This window comes from Neoarius graeffei, chromosome 26 (genome assembly GCF_027579695.1).
Source record: "Neoarius graeffei isolate fNeoGra1 chromosome 26, fNeoGra1.pri, whole genome shotgun sequence".
Taxonomy (NCBI): Eukaryota; Metazoa; Chordata; class Actinopteri; order Siluriformes; family Ariidae; genus Neoarius; species Neoarius graeffei.
The window spans coordinates 42,918,311-42,933,871 of record NC_083594.1 but is presented as its reverse complement, the minus strand read 5'-3'; the positions used below and the strand labels follow the sequence as shown (position 1 = coordinate 42,933,871).

The following is a 15,561-nucleotide window of genomic DNA, read 5'->3' as shown; positions in this document are numbered from 1 at the left end:
ATCAAATATGTGATCATTAATCAGTGTGCTGTTTTATAGTAAGTATTGTGAAATGGTATGTGTATTGTTTTATATGACGATGTCTATTGTTGTATGTGTGTTGTTTTTATGTGATGATGTGATAGTATATGTTTTTTATATGTTTTAGTATGATGCATGTTTTAGAATGCTGTTGCTATTTTAGTGTGTACTTCATATTGGCAACAGTAAGTCATGTGTGTATGTTTGTGTTTTTATAGCTCCCTGCCCAGGGACCACAGATGCAAATTAGCTTTCTAGCTAACTCTGGTACTAGCGATGTCTTGTACATGGTCCCTGTCAAATAAGCTAATAAACTAAACTAAACTAAACTTGATCGATAAGAGAATACACAGACCACTGAAAATCCACTCCGGGTTTTCCGGGCGTTCCCTACAACAGCTCACCACGCGCGGGTGAAGTGAATCTCAGCGCGAGCAGAGAAATGTTGGTGCAGCTGCTGGAAAGTGGAGGAGGTGACGTCAGCCACATTGCCACCTCACAATGTCTAGCTTTTGCTAAAACCTTATTCTTTTGTTATCTGCCCTCAAAATTAACCCTAGGACACGTTAAATTAATATTCAACTAAACAGTGAAATAAGCTTAGTCTAATGGGGTATTCTTGGTTGAAGATGAATTGTTTGCAGTATTTGCTCCTCCCCAGACACAATGGACATAAGGACATTCTTTACAAAGAAGCGGAAAGTCAGTCAAAATTTCCCCACAGGACAGGGTTTTTTGTCCCAATGGAAATGTTAGTGCAGTTAGCTGGCTAGTCAGTGTTAGGAGATGTATCAGCTAGCGTAACGTTAGCTATCATTTAATTCAAACCCAGTAGGCCTGCCTTACTGTAATACCAAGAATGAGGTCAAGTCTGCTCTGATGATATTTATTGATTCCTTGTTTTGTCTGGTCTTTGGCAGTTTTCTGGAAAGTAAGATGGGAAATCAGTGTATGGGGAAGGAATAGTAGAGAGGAAAGAGATGGATGTTATTCTAGGTGGATTGTGAAGGAAAGGGGGATAAAAGTTATGAAGTGGTAGAAATTGTGGTGGCACCAATATAAGAAGAAGTTCTATCTATAAATCTATTTGTTATACTAATCTGTAAATGCTACTGTAGTACCACCATTGCATGTAGGTTGACAAAACTGCACTTGTTCATTGTGTGAAGTTATCTTTTGTGTCATTGCTTGACACAGTGTAATTTTGTGTTATGAAGACTGCATGATGCCATGCCATTTTTGTTATGAGTATCGCTAAATCGGAAAAAAGTAAAATGCACCCACTGAAGTCACTGTTGGTGGTGAACAAAATTGCACCTGTTCATTGTGTGAAGTTAATTTTTATGTCACCATTGCTTGACACAGTGTGATTTTGTGTTATGAAGTTTGCATGATGCCACGTCATGCCTGTTCATTGTGTGAGATTATGAATATTCTTTTTTTAAACATACAGTTGAGTGTCACTATTGCTTGGCACAGTGGCATGTTGTGTTACATCTAAAACTAAATAGAAAACACAAAATAAAAAGTAAAATGCACCCATAAAGTCATTGTTGGTGATAAATTGTGTCACATTCATCTCATTATCTTAGGCGTAGCAGTGGGTTTAAAAACAGGCTGATGAATATACGGACTAGTTGAATGAGGACTTATTGTTGAAAATTAATTAAAATTTTTCTGGCGGAGGACCCCCCGCCAGTGTGTCCCCCCCACATTAAAAATGCTTCTGACGCCCCTGGGGAAATGCGTTCTGGAAATGAATCACAGGAAGGACAGTTGTTGCGCGCGCGAGTCTCACACAGACGATGGCGGACATGCACCGGCACTTTAAGGGGGGGGCTTCGGGGGGCTCAAACCCCTGGGCCACAGCCAATCAGGGGCCTTGTAATATTAATAAAATAATAAACTGTCGGAATCGTGGGCCTACATTAATGTACGGATAGAAATAAGGTTAGAAATAAATGAGCGCACAGTAGCCTGCTGTAAGAGACATGGTGGATGTGGTTCGCGAAACGTACACCCACAACTGTACCAGAATAAAATGTAACAAAATGTAACGTCATGCACGAAAGCGCGCCAAAGACTGCAGACTACTGAGACACAAATTTAGAGACTTTGAAAGATGAAGCGTTCACATGTTAGCGGGGCGCATAAAAGGAAAAAAAAAGAGAGGGATGCAGGTAATGATAGAATCGTTGCCTAAAGTCACAGACTTTTTTAAGGTAAGGATCACCAATCTGTTCAGAATATCAGCTACTTATCAGTTATCAGCCTACCAGCAGCTAGGCTATGTGCAGCTAGGCTAGATATACTATGATCTGTCCAACAGTAAAATAAATCAGTTGTGATTTGAATACGTGTCGTGTGATTTGAGTTATAATCCTGTATAATAGCATATTTCGATGGGGATAATAAAATGTCTAAAACGGCATCTACTGAAGAAATTGATGAAAAGATTGTAGCCTATAATTTTCACAGTTCGGGCAGCAGACAGTGTAAGCATACTGAGGGGAATAGCAATACAAAGCTAACGCATATCCACATTTCTCGCTAGCTGTGTTGGGTGTGTTGTTAACCCGTGTGGATTTAAGTGAAATACTTGAGAAGTTCTGTGGTCAAGACAACGTTTTAAGGTAAGGACGCTTGATTATTAATGTTTGCCCACCGTGGCTTGTTGTTGACGAAAGGCCCACACGATTTTGCCTTATGCAGCTACTGCTAGCGTCATGCTTTGAACTAGGTTAAGCTCATTTGCGCTAAAGGATGGGTTTATTGAAGGACTTTGATGTAGCTAGTTTCTTTTTAAAAAATCGTATGCTCAAAACAGTATGCCCCGTGTTCATCATGTTTAACTTTTTTCTTGATGGAGTGCGTGAAATATTGTTGCAAGTGGTATTTCGATGCAGTCATGTCAAAAAGGCAGTTGAATGCACGGTCTTATTCAAGGAGAAGGAAGACTTGCATGATGCTTGAACATAGATCGGTAAAATAGACCCTAGTAGGACTTGGTTTCGTGTATTTCGGTCTGTAGAGTTATGAGTTTGGCTGCTGTCCATGGTGTTTATGTTTCATGTGGCCGCCGAGCCAAGTACCTTCATCATCATGTTCCCCTGTCAAAAGTTAAACTCTCTAAGGGTGCTTCTGCTGTAGCAGTTGCAGCAGTTGCTCAAAGTTTGATTTGTCCATCATCATACGTCTTATCTGTTGGGTGTCTATGCCCAGCAGATTTTCCCATTTCGTCCATTTGTAACCATTTTTGTCAAACAGGAGCTGCTTTTGCACTTGGTTATTGCCCATCCGGCAAACGTGAGCAATATATTTTAGTTGTTGTACGTAGCAGGATAGTTTTATATCCTGGGTTCCTGTCAGTTTCCGGAGGTCAGCATTGGACATCTTGTAGCTCCAGTCTATATCTTCATTTGTAGTGTTCTTTTGGTCAGGGGCATTCTTTCGTTTATATCCACCTTTAATCATTTTCCTTAGGAAGCCGTGCCACACTACCTCAATTTTGTGAATTTCACTGGATGATAGTTGCCATGCCTGTGTGCTGTACAGGAGACGAGATCGAACGCATGCCACTAGGAACTCTATACGGGTTTTTAGTAGTATTCGGTGGTCGGTTAGAACGTGTTTCAGTTCATTCCATTTCATGAATGCAGCACTTATCCTAGCATGCAGGAAGTGTGAGGATTCATCACAGTTGCTGACATTATAACCAAGATATTTAAAGGTGCGGACATTTTTAATATTAGTGCCGCCAAGGGAAATGATACTTGGTTTACATTTGATATCCTCATTGACGTTAAAAGCCATTGTTTCTATTTTGACATATGATATTTGTAAACCAAAGCGGGTGTAGGTCTTATCATACAACTGAAGAATATTCTGAAGCTCCTCGATGGATCCAGCGAGTATGGCCTGATCATCTGCGTATAGAATCTCTGTTATGCAACCCTCTCCTGATGCTCGTGCTTTCGTACGCATTTCTCTTGTGGATACCTCATTTGGAATGCAATATCTGAACTTGAAGCCTGTATCTGGGTACAGTTTTGATATCTCATGCTGTGCAATCCTGACAACAAAGTCCATATAGATATTTAAAAACTGATGGCGATTCTAGGGCACCTTGTCTTGCAGTGAATGTTTGTTTTCATGCCGCCGAGCTATTTTTATGTATTTTATTTTTTAAAAGGACTTGTCTGTAGGTGTGTGTGTTTTATGTTTACAACACATAGGTCTACATTAGCGCACGCGCGCTTGTGTGGTTATCTTTGGCCATGCCCCTGCGTGAAAGTTACGCAGTATCACTGTCTTGTCCGTGGTAATAATCAGAACCGGCTCTGTAATGATAATGTGCACGTTCTTCTCTCCCTCTGTGGTCGGATGTGTTCAGCGATGTGAGCGTGGGCCTTGCGCAGCTCCGCTGAGCCAAACGTAACCTATCGTAGGCTTCTAGGCTAATTACGCGCTTACACTGTAAATGCTTGACACGTATTGCAAATAAAATAAGAGTGTTTTCCTGGCCAACGGTAAGGGTAGGGTTGACAGGTAGCCTATGAGGGGCCTAGCCCCTGGGCCACGGGTGTTGATAAAGCGCCCCTGCGGACATGGAGGAGACCGAGGAACCTGTGGTGGACGACCCTGCAGAAAACGCAATTTCTTCCAGTAATGAAGTGCACCCCTGGCCCTACATATGTGATCACTTCAGCTTCGTAGAGAAAAGGGGTGACAGTTTCATTATGCAATGCAGATTGTGTGCCCAAGAAGACAACCATTGCGGCATACAAAAATTCAACGTCTAATCTGCGCAAGCATGTTGAGGTAAGTATTGTCATTGGCATCATAATCACGGGCGCAGATAGAGGGTGGGACGGGTGGGATTCGTCCCACCCAGATTTAAATTCACCTCGTTCGGTCCCCCCACTTATAGGGAGGAAAAAAACGTCTATGCTGTCTTTCTTTGCATAAGGCAAACCTCACGGAAAAATCAAAAGACTAATTACCATTCGGTTTATTGAGGTGCACAGCAGTACATACATAGTTGCAACAACTCACATAAAACAAAACAAAGACTGATATTCGGTTGGTTGAGCTGCGCAGACTGCACAGGTTTCAAGCTCGAGCTTGGTTGCTATGGTTACCCACAACAAGTTTGACAGGCATATCGGGGTTGGGGTTGGTTTGCTGGCAGCTTTGTCCCCCCCAGTTTTTTGTCCCCCCCAGTTCAAAAAACGTATCTGCGCCCCTGATCATAATGTTTCCTTTCCATAGTAAAACCGACAATAGGCTGGTTATATTCCAAAAATAGTGGATGGCATTGCTAATGTTGAAGTAGCAACCTGTTGGTACTGTAACATAACGGTAACTAGTCTGTTATTCGGTTGGCTAATCATGCAAGCAAGTTAGCTCACCAACCTGACGTGATCAGTCCTCCTACCATTCTACATCCAACAGGCCAGAAAGGAATACTAAGCAAAACAAATAATGTTTGAATTGAATTGTTCAATAACACACAGTGCACACAGGCAAGCTACGAGATTTCGGTGCAACATTTCACTTTCATATTTCGTGTACAATGCTTTGTGTGTGGTCACGGCGATGTAAACGACATGACTGTGTGTATTGACCTTTTTTGTTTGTCTCAGTTTTAATGCAGCATTATCCGAAGCATTCAATTTGATACACTTCCTTTAAATAAAACATCTGGGTTGAGATGTACATATATCCTTGTTTCCTCTTCTTTTTCATTTTTGCACAACACAATGGAGGCAGAAAACACCCATTGTTAAAAGTAACATTTTACTTTTACTCAAAGTACATTTTAAATGATCTACTTTTTACTTTTACTTGAGTAGATTTTTTGTCTGGTAACTTTACTTGTACTTAAGTAAAATTTCATCAGAGTAACAGTACTTGTACTTGAGTATAATATTTTAGTACTCTTTCCACCTCTGGTCAGGGCAAAATTGGCTTTTGGTTATTTACTCTTTACATTAATGTTATAGAAAACATATTGCTCTCAATGGTGCATTTTGCCCATGTTCAGGGTGGAAAATAAAAAAGAAAGATTCGAGTAAGACAAGTCAAATTGGTGTTTTTAAAAAGAAGGGATCATGGAGAATAAAGAAAAAAATATTTAAAAAATCTGCGCACATTCCCACAAGGTGTTACGGTGCTCTGAAAATGACATCCAAAATGATTTGTCAGACTTGTGAGGTCTTCTGTTCAAACACTGATAGAATTTCCTTTCTGTTTATTGCTTTTTTTGAGAGTGTTTCTACTTATCTCAATAAGGGAAAAAAAAATCAAGAGCCTATGTTGGGTAAAAATGTGTCTTCTGAAGGCCTAAACAGAGCACAGCCAAAAACTCCAATAAAATTTTGATCATTTTGAGGGAGTGCTATGACCATGCAGGATCATCCAGACCCAAAATGACAGTTTTGCTACATACCATGTCTATTTATGTACCAGCATGCAAAATTTGAGCCTCCTACACGGTTTAGTTCTTGAGCTATGGGCTTGTGAACTTTGACAAAAAAAAAAAGTCTGAACAAAATTGACACCCCCTCCCCCAGTAAAACTGGCTGTAACATGGAAAGTATACATCTTACATTCAAATAAATTTACAGTGTTTCTCCTAGGTAACATGGGTACATCTGGTGATTTTTTTTCAGAATTTTTTGAGACCTAAGTGTGCGGGCCCCGGTTGATTTGACGTGGAATGACCCGCCTGCTACCACTCCTCTCCCATCAGCCAGGGCCTTAAGAGCTGTTTGGAGCTACTCCAGGTGCCAGACTGTCTCTTGCAGACTTTCCTCACCTTGCTACAGCCCTCTGGTATTGTGACTTCTCGATTTTCCCCCTGCCTATATTGTTCCTTTTTTTTGTCTAGTTTTCTGTCCAGTTTTTGCCCCTGTTTATCTGCCTGTTCTTCTGGATTGTGTGTGGGTTTTATTTTCTTCTTCTGCCTGGGTTTCCCTTGTCCCTGTTTTCAGTTTTTGTGAAGATTCTTCTGTCCTGTTTTTGTCCCTGACTGTGCCTGCCTGCTCTTCTGTGTTTTGACCTCCTTGGCCTGTTCTTTGACCACTGATTATTGCCTGAGCCTTATTGTACCTCTGCCCTCAACTTCATTAAAGAAGTTCTTTTCTGTACACTGCCTGTTTTGAGTCTGCTCTTGGGGCCTCACTTCACCTCAGCTTGCAATTTCTGACATTTAAGCCACTTATCTTTGTTTAATCTTTATCAAATTGCTGACGGCTAAGATGTTTTAGCCTGGGTAAATAAGTGACCGAGAATGAAAGAAGGAACGCGGTGTTGGTTAGGGGTGTGTATATAAAAGGTGTTGATGCTACTTGTGAACTGCGCATAGGCATCATGAGCAAGCTTCTGATTTGTGTTGGTGAGTTAGAACCTCCATGTACTTTACTTTCTTTAACATGACATTTTATAATTGAAATATCTAGAACGATAAATGTCACAAATATTAAACCTTTGGTGCTTCAAATGTCTATGATTTATACAATATAAATAAATAATAAATTTCATTTCTATCTCTGTATTTTCTTATTAACAACAGCAGGCTTGAGTATTGCAAACAATTATGCAACATAGACAAATAAACTAAATGATATTACCTTTACTGTAGTGTCAACTTATTAGCAACCTATGATTTGGTCCCGGGGCGGCACGGTGGTGTAGTGGTTAGTGCTGTCGCCTCACAGCAAGAAGGTCCTGGGTTTGAGCCCCGGGGCCGGCGAGGGCCTTTCTGTGTGGAGTTTGCATGTTCTCCCCGTGTCTGCGTGGGTTTCCTCCGGGTGCTCCGGTTTCCCCCACAGTCCAAAGACATGCAGGTTAGGTTAACTGGTGACTCTAAATCAGGGGTCACCAAACTTTTTTCTCTGGGGGCCACATTGTCGTTCCTGACTGTGATGGGGGCCGGGGTCGGGTCAGCTATATCACATAGAATTGTATAACCCAGACAAATATGACCACCAGCAGGCCTCATTGTGTAGTAGAGATTACTAGCCTGGCACGGCCATCCCCACTACTATATCCCCACTACTATATCCCCACTACTATATCCCCACTACTATATCAACACTACTATATCCACACTACTATATCCCCACTACTATATCCCCACTACTATATCCACACTACTATATCAACACTACTATATCCACACTACTATATCCATACTACTATATCAACACTTGATTCCTGGCACATATTTGTTTATCTTTACTCGTGGTTTGCAAAAGTAGTAATCGAGTCTTCACACTTTGTTTTAATTTGAAATACCACTGATATTCCATTTATTTATTTTCTAATAAAAATAATATCAAAGCTGTCAAGGTAAGAAACATCTGCCTAGTCGAGGTGATTGACACTGGCAAAGGTGAGTGGAAAATTATAAATTGTAGGTAAGCCTGTCGTAATATTAATAATAATTGTATGCAGCACTTAATAAAGGTCAAATAAATAGGCCTATAAAATAAATACATTTTAAAAAACAGTGAAATTATAATAATATGAGCAATAGATCAATAGATCACAGCAGTTGTGCTGTGTCCTGCACGTCATTGCTCTCATCCATGGCCAAAGCAAAAAACTCGAATTCTGACGCTCTCATATTCAGCTGGTCATACACGTTGTCCCCCAAATCTTCGGTTCGCCTGGTCATAGTAGGTGCAGAGAGACTCACCGCGTTGAGCGCATCCTTCTTGTCGGGACACACCTCCTCGGCCACAGCAAGCATGCATACTTTAACAAAGTCCCCATCAGTAAACGGCTTTCCATGGGTAGCTAGTAGGTGAGCTACCTTATAGCTCGCTCGGACAGCAGCCTGGTTGATCTGGGTTTGGCGAAGGAATACATTCTGTTGTGCAGCCAGTCCGCATTTCATCCTCCGAATCCTGTCTTCTCTTATTTGCCCTCGCAAACTAGCATACTCTTTGTGGCATAGTTCGAATTACGTGGGAGCCAATGGGAGCTGAGCTCCCATTCCCTCAGGCTCCCATGAAAGAAGCAAACTTAATTTTCTGTGGAAGTCTCTCAAATACGTCATATATCACCATAATAAGCTTGAATAGCCTATATCACCATATAAATAAAACTCATTTCATTTCCGATCACCATGCAGCCATAACTTTGTATTGAACGTGTTATTAAACCGCAACATGTACGGCTGTACTTCACCACCACACCACTATGCGCGCAAACTGAAATTTGCAGCCTGCGAAATCGAATGTGAAGTTAAGTCCGAAGAAGACTTGTCCTCTATCTCACAACGATCTTCCTTTGTTTAACAATATATATATACAATATATATATAATTTGTTTAACTATATATATATATATATATGCAACACCGTGTGTGTGTGTGTGCGTGCATGCGCGCGCCTGTGTGTGAAAGCTGTGCACTGCAGTGCGCAAAAGTGCGCTGGTCCAGGAGAGCGAGTATCCATTGCTTTTTTTTTTTAAATAGAGACCCCCATAGGGTCAAATTTATAATTCGAACCCTGCTTTGTGGCGGGTTTCATAGTGACGACGCAGATTATATTCTCTGAAAACCGGCACACTTTCTTTACATACAAGACAAACTGCACGGTCCTTACACTGAACGAAAAAATAATCGGTGGTCCACTGTTGTTTAAAAACTCTGCACTCTCTGTCAACTTTTCGCTGACCGCTAGCCATTTTGCTGTCCTGAACACTGACAGTTCTCTGCGCGTGCGCTGCCTGTCACTGCTTGATCGCGAGCATATGACGAAAATTCGGAAAATATGAATAGTTCATTTTATAACTAAATATCAATTTTAATTGATAAAATCAACAAAATACAAGATGCAGACATGTTATTATTTGCCAAAAAGCAATTTAAAAAAAATAGGCCATGACCACTTTTGGGGATTGCCTCATAGGGTCGGTTCAAGTGATGGGGGGCAGAGGGGCTGGGGGGCCAGTCAAAGGGGGGTGGCGGGCCGGATCTGGCCTGCGGGCCGTAGTTTGGTGACCCCTGCTCTAAATTGACCGTAGGTGTGAATGTGAGTGTGAATGGTTGTCTGTGTCTATGTGTCAGCCCTGTGATGACCTGGCGACTTGTCCAGGGTGTACCCCGCCTTTCGCCCATAGTCAGCTGGGATAGGCTCCAGCTTGCCTGCGACCCTGTAGAAGGATAAAGCGGCTAGAGATAATGAGATGAGATGAGATGAGATGAGATGAGATGAGATTTGGTCCCTGTTAATATATTTCACAGCATACAATATGCAGAAGAATTGTAGAGTTGTCAGAATATGTTGAGATATAAAGTGTCTTCATTTCATTTCCAGGACTGGCTCTCCTGCTGCACGTGCAGCTAGGTAAGCTTGTTGAAATGGCATACAGATATGTAATTTTCTCTTTACATGGTTCAGTGCCACTGTGCAGATAAAGATCTAAACGAATTTTAAATTGAAGCCCTTTTTTAAAGTAATTCCAAAATCCCTTTTCCTAGGATCCTCCTATATCCTGTCCTGTTACTTCACCAACTGGGGACAGTATAGACCTGGAGTCGGAAAGTACATGCCCACCAATATTGACCCATGCCTGTGTGACCATCTGATTTACGCTTTTGCTGGAATGAACAACAATGAAATTGCAACATATGAGTGGGATGATGTGAAGCTTTATGGAGAGTTCCAGGCCTTGAAGAACCAGTATGTTGATTTATTCTGAGTTGATATCCAACTGGGTTGGTTTGGTTAAACTTGCATATTTCTAATTCGTAAAGATAAACCAGTTTTCTTCCTCCATTGTTTACATACATGTTCTGCTGAAGAGAGAACTTAAATATTCCTTATGTTCTCAACAGGAACAGCAACCTGAAGACCCTTCTGGCTATCGGTGGCTGGAACTTCGGCACTGCCAAGTATGTAAAGTCTTGTGATCTGATTCAAACAATATAAAAAGCAGCCCTGTCACTTATTCAGTTCTTGACTATCTTAGGTTCTCTGCTATGGTGGCCACCTCTGCTACCCGTCAGACTTTCATCAGCTCTGTGATTAAGTTCCTGAGGCAGTATGAGTTTGATGGTCTGGACATTGACTGGGAGTATCCTGGTTCCCGTGGTAGCCCTTCTCAGGACAAACAACTCTTCACCACCTTGGTTCAGGTATTCACTGGCATGAAAAACAGCCCACAAAGATGTAGGTTTCAATGTGAGAAGCACTTGTGCCTTAACCAGACAGATTTATAGAAATTTGCAAGTTTCTCTGCTACTACTGGTTTCCTGGCCCCTCCTCCTCCTCTCCACTCCTGCCCAGCCCACTTAAAGCTGCTGTCTGTCCTGGTTCCTTGTTGATGGAATGACCTTTCCAGTGAGGTTAGAACTGCCAACTCCCTGACCACCTTCAAGTACAGAAGACTCACCTCTTGAGGCTGCACCTCTCCCTTTCTTCCCTGCCCACTGCGTAACTGTGTTTTGGTCTAGACCAACCCAGGCTGTGTACTGTCTAGCCTGGTGTTAGCCATTTGAGTTCTCTATTTAGTTGTACTTTGTATGGTTGGTTTGTTTCCTTGGCTGTTTGGTGAGAATTGGTACTTCAACAGAATATTACCCTAAGTATTATTTTGTCACTTGTTCAGTTGGCACTAGAACTTTCTTGTCTAGAAGTTCAGCACTTTGTGTACCTGACTTTTGCACTCGTTGTATGTCACTCTGTATAAGAGCATCTGCTAAATACCATGTAATGTAATACAAATTTATATCCCTTTCTAATTTATAGTCATTTTGTGTTAGTTTCCACCCAATCTCACAAGAGACTGTTTTTACTCTCCTTTCTATCTGCTTACTGATCTTGCCACATCTGCTTCTAATAGGAAATGATGGCTGCCTTTGTGGCTGAGGGCAAACAGACCAACCGTCCTCGTCTTTTGTTGACTGCTGCAGTCTCTGCTGGCAAAGCTACCATCGACTCTGGATACCAGATCACTCAGATTGGCCAGTTCGTATAGAGTCCTTTTAGTAATTTTGACAGAATCAACAGTTTCTCCTGTAAGCTGACCTCTATACCTGTCTTTCACAGGGTCCTGGACTACTTCCATGTCATGACCTATGATTTCTATGGGTCTTGGGAGCACCAGACTGGTGAGAACAGCCCTCTGTATGCTGGACCATCTGACCAGGGATCTTACTTGAATGTGGTAAGTGTACCTCAATATCAAACCCAGTAAATAATGTCTGATTTCTGGCGAGATCTAAATTCCTTTCTCCACCACTTCAGAACTATGCTATGAACTATTGGAAGAGCAATGGTGCTCCTGCTGAGAAGCTTCTTGTTGGATTCCCCACCTATGGACACACCTTCAAGCTGGCTAGCTCTGCCAACACTGGTGTGGGAGCTCCCACTGCTGGACCTGGACCTGCTGGACCTTACACCAGACAAGCTGGATTCTGGGCTTACTATGAGGTGAGGATCAAGATACCTTGTAATTTACTTTGACATTCTATCCTACAGTCATAATTTTGGCTTGATCTCACATTTTAATTCAATCCTTTCTTTCCAGATCTGTAACTTCCTGTCTCAAGGAGCCACTCAGGCTTGGGATACCCCTCAGGATGTGCCATATGCCTACAACAGTCAGAATGTTTGGGTTGGCTATGACAACATCAAGAGCTTCCAGATCAAGGTATTTTCTATTCACAAGGCTCTAAATGTCTGTAGATTGTCCAAAGGAAGTTTTGGACCATAAATGGTTTGTAAGTACATGGCTCTGCATCTAGAGTACTTAGTATATTTATCCATCCATCCATCCATCCATCCATTATCCATAACTGCTTATCCTGTGCAGGGTCACGGGCAAGCTAGAGCCTATCCCAGCTGACAATGGGTGAGAGGTGGCGTACACCCTGAACAAGTCACCAGATCATCACAGAGCTGACACATAGAGACAGACATTCACACTCGGACCTATGGTCAATTTCAAGCCACCAATTATCCTAACCTGCATGTCTTTGGACTGTGGGGGAAACCGGAGCACCCGGAGGAAACCCACACAGACACGGGGAGAACATGCAAACTCCACACAGAAAGGCCCCTGTCAGCCATTGGGCTCAAACCCAGAACCTTCTTGCTGTGAGGTGACAGTGCTAATCACTACACCACCATGCTGCCCCAGTATGTTTATATGCACACGAATATTTGGAATTTGATACAGGCTGTGCAAACAGCATATCCCATTTGGATATTCAGAATCTGGCCTTTTTTCAAATTTAGCATTTTCCGATTAAGACGTTGGATCTGCTGACATTTTTCGGGTTTTAGCATTTTTTGAGCGTGTATACAGTGTATTTGGAATATGCGTCTCAGTTGGGTTTTTTATAGCAGTTTGATACATGGCCTCGTGCCTGTTTATGATCAGCTCTGTGCATTGTACACAAACCAACATGGTAGTGTTTTACATTAAGCGGAGTAAGGACAGCTGCATCGATATGAGAATATTAGTGGAGCACTCATTTTCATGTCACATAGTCTTTTTCAGAATATTTTGTGCATGTAACTATAGTGAGTTGTTCTGTTATTCTTTCAAAATCCTATAGCTTAACTGGTTGAAGGAAAACAACTTTGGAGGTGCGATGGTGTGGTCTCTGGACCTGGATGACTTCACTGGCGCCTTCTGCAAACAGGGCAAATACCCTTTGATCAACACCATCAAGAGTGGCCTGGGAATTGGCCAGAGTGAGTTGGACAAGTCCAAGTATTTTGGCAGTTAGAGTAAATTTACTGCATGAATAAACCCTCTTGCTGCAACTCCTGTACCCATGACCTGGGTTCTACATATATTATAACTTGAATCTAGTAATGTGTGTATATAGTGTGTATGTATGTATATATATATATATATATATATATATATATATATATATATATATATATATATAAAATGAGAGAGAGAGAGAGAGAGAGAGAGAACCATCCATTTATCTGATGCTTTTTCTCTTTTAGGTTGCTCAGCTTCTTCCTACTCTGCTGCTAACCAGGACCTTGAGAGCTGCGTTTGCTCTTGCAGCTACTACTACTATGACAGCTGCTCTTGCTCTTGCGGCTATGGGTACTACTATTAAATCCAAGTCTATAAATCTGAATCCCCATAAGCTGCTCTTGTCCTGATTGGTCTGATTGCTTTTTAGTCATGTTAATCTATATTCTGAAACAAAGATAAGCCAGCAAACTTACATTGTATGTGTGGTTTCATCTGCTGAGTCAGGGAAAAAATGTCCATATCTCAAGCTGCTATAAGTCAGCCTGAAAAGCTGGTTAGCTATCTGCTTCAGAGCTGCACACAGCAGGCCTGAATGAGCTGCAAGCTCAGACAATAACAAAGATGCATGTTTCCACTTCAACAAGACCTTGTGTTGTAGCTAGCTAGTAAGCATTATCCAGCTAGCTCAGCATCACAATGTTTTGACTTTGCAGATCATGGGATTAACGACTGGTATGATGATTCACCAGAACATCAATGTTGTTACTGATAGTTAGGTGTCCTGTTTAGTGTGTATACAATACATATTCTAATCAAATGTCTACTACTTGCCTCTCACTGCCATCAGATTAAGTTGTGTTGTAGAGAGGAGTGCAGCAGAACTTGCGTTATAAAAGGAATCTCACAGTGCTTGCAATATCATTTTTTTTTCTACCAAAGCTTTTAACGGTGATCAAACATACTGGTCAACAAAATCAATACTTGTATGCATACACTCGAGTCTCAAGTTCAGATTCTGAAGAAGGACTTGGTGTCAGATCTACTGTCGGTCCTATCCAATGCAAATTTAAAAAAAAAAACACACACACTGAAATACTAATTTTTCTGAACAAAAATGACACTAAATTCAAAACTAAAGCATATAATCACTTAAAACTCTCAATTTTAACACTATAAATTCAAAACATTCATCCATTCCAGAAATGGGTGGGTGGGGAGGGACGGGCATGTCAAGGAAGTCAAATAGTTGTAGAAGCTTGACATACAGTATACACTCACTGGCCACTTTATTAGGTACATCCATCCCCCTGCTGTATTATGCAGTTCTTTAATCAGCCAGTCCCTTGACAGCAGACAGCACCATGCAGATACAAATCAAGAGCTTCAGTTCATGTTTACGTCAAACATCAGAATGGGAAAAATTATGATCTCAAAGTGTGACTTTCACTGTGGCATGGGTGTTAGTTTGAGCCAGACAGACTAGTTTGAGTATTTCAGAAACTGCTGACCTCCTGGGGTTTTCACACACAACAGTCTCTACACAGAATGGTGCGAAAAACAAAAAACACTGAGTGAGTGACAGTTCTGTGGGTGGAAACAAATGCCTTGTTGATAAGAGGGGTCAGAGGAAAATGGCCAGATTGGTTCGAGCTGCCAGAAAGGATATACGGTAACAACTCTTTACAACTGTGGTGAGCAGAAAATCATCTCCGCATGCAACAGCAGAAGACCACATTGGGCTCCACTCCTGCAGCCAAGAACAGGAATCTTAGAACCAAGAACAAGTTCCTATTAAAG

General features: G+C 41.6%; 1 protein-coding gene across 8 annotated transcripts in view; it reads left to right on the top strand.

Moving 5' to 3' along the window:
• LOC132874239 (acidic mammalian chitinase-like) overlaps window positions 1-14,431 on the top strand; it is a 173,922-nt gene extending 159,491 nt beyond the window's left edge. For 3 of the 8 annotated variants that reach the window (XM_060910235.1, XM_060910233.1, XM_060910232.1), the window contains 10 exons: window positions 10,353-10,382; window positions 10,517-10,718; window positions 10,874-10,930; window positions 11,008-11,173; window positions 11,881-12,005; window positions 12,087-12,204; window positions 12,285-12,470; window positions 12,568-12,690; window positions 13,601-13,739; window positions 14,007-14,426. In XM_060910235.1, the coding sequence (XP_060766218.1) occupies window positions 10,353-10,382; window positions 10,517-10,718; window positions 10,874-10,930; window positions 11,008-11,173; window positions 11,881-12,005; window positions 12,087-12,204; window positions 12,285-12,470; window positions 12,568-12,690; window positions 13,601-13,739; window positions 14,007-14,125 (1,265 nt within the window). In that variant the 3' untranslated portion in view covers window positions 14,126-14,426. Of the gene's footprint in view, window positions 1-10,352; window positions 10,383-10,516; window positions 10,719-10,873; window positions 10,931-11,007; window positions 11,174-11,880; window positions 12,006-12,086; window positions 12,205-12,284; window positions 12,471-12,567; window positions 12,691-13,600; window positions 13,740-14,006 lie in introns of all 8 variants that reach the window. The other 5 variants (XM_060910236.1, XM_060910241.1, XM_060910230.1 and 2 more) reach the window with 3 other exon arrangements.
• Window positions 14,432-15,561: the final 1,130 nt, after the last annotated feature.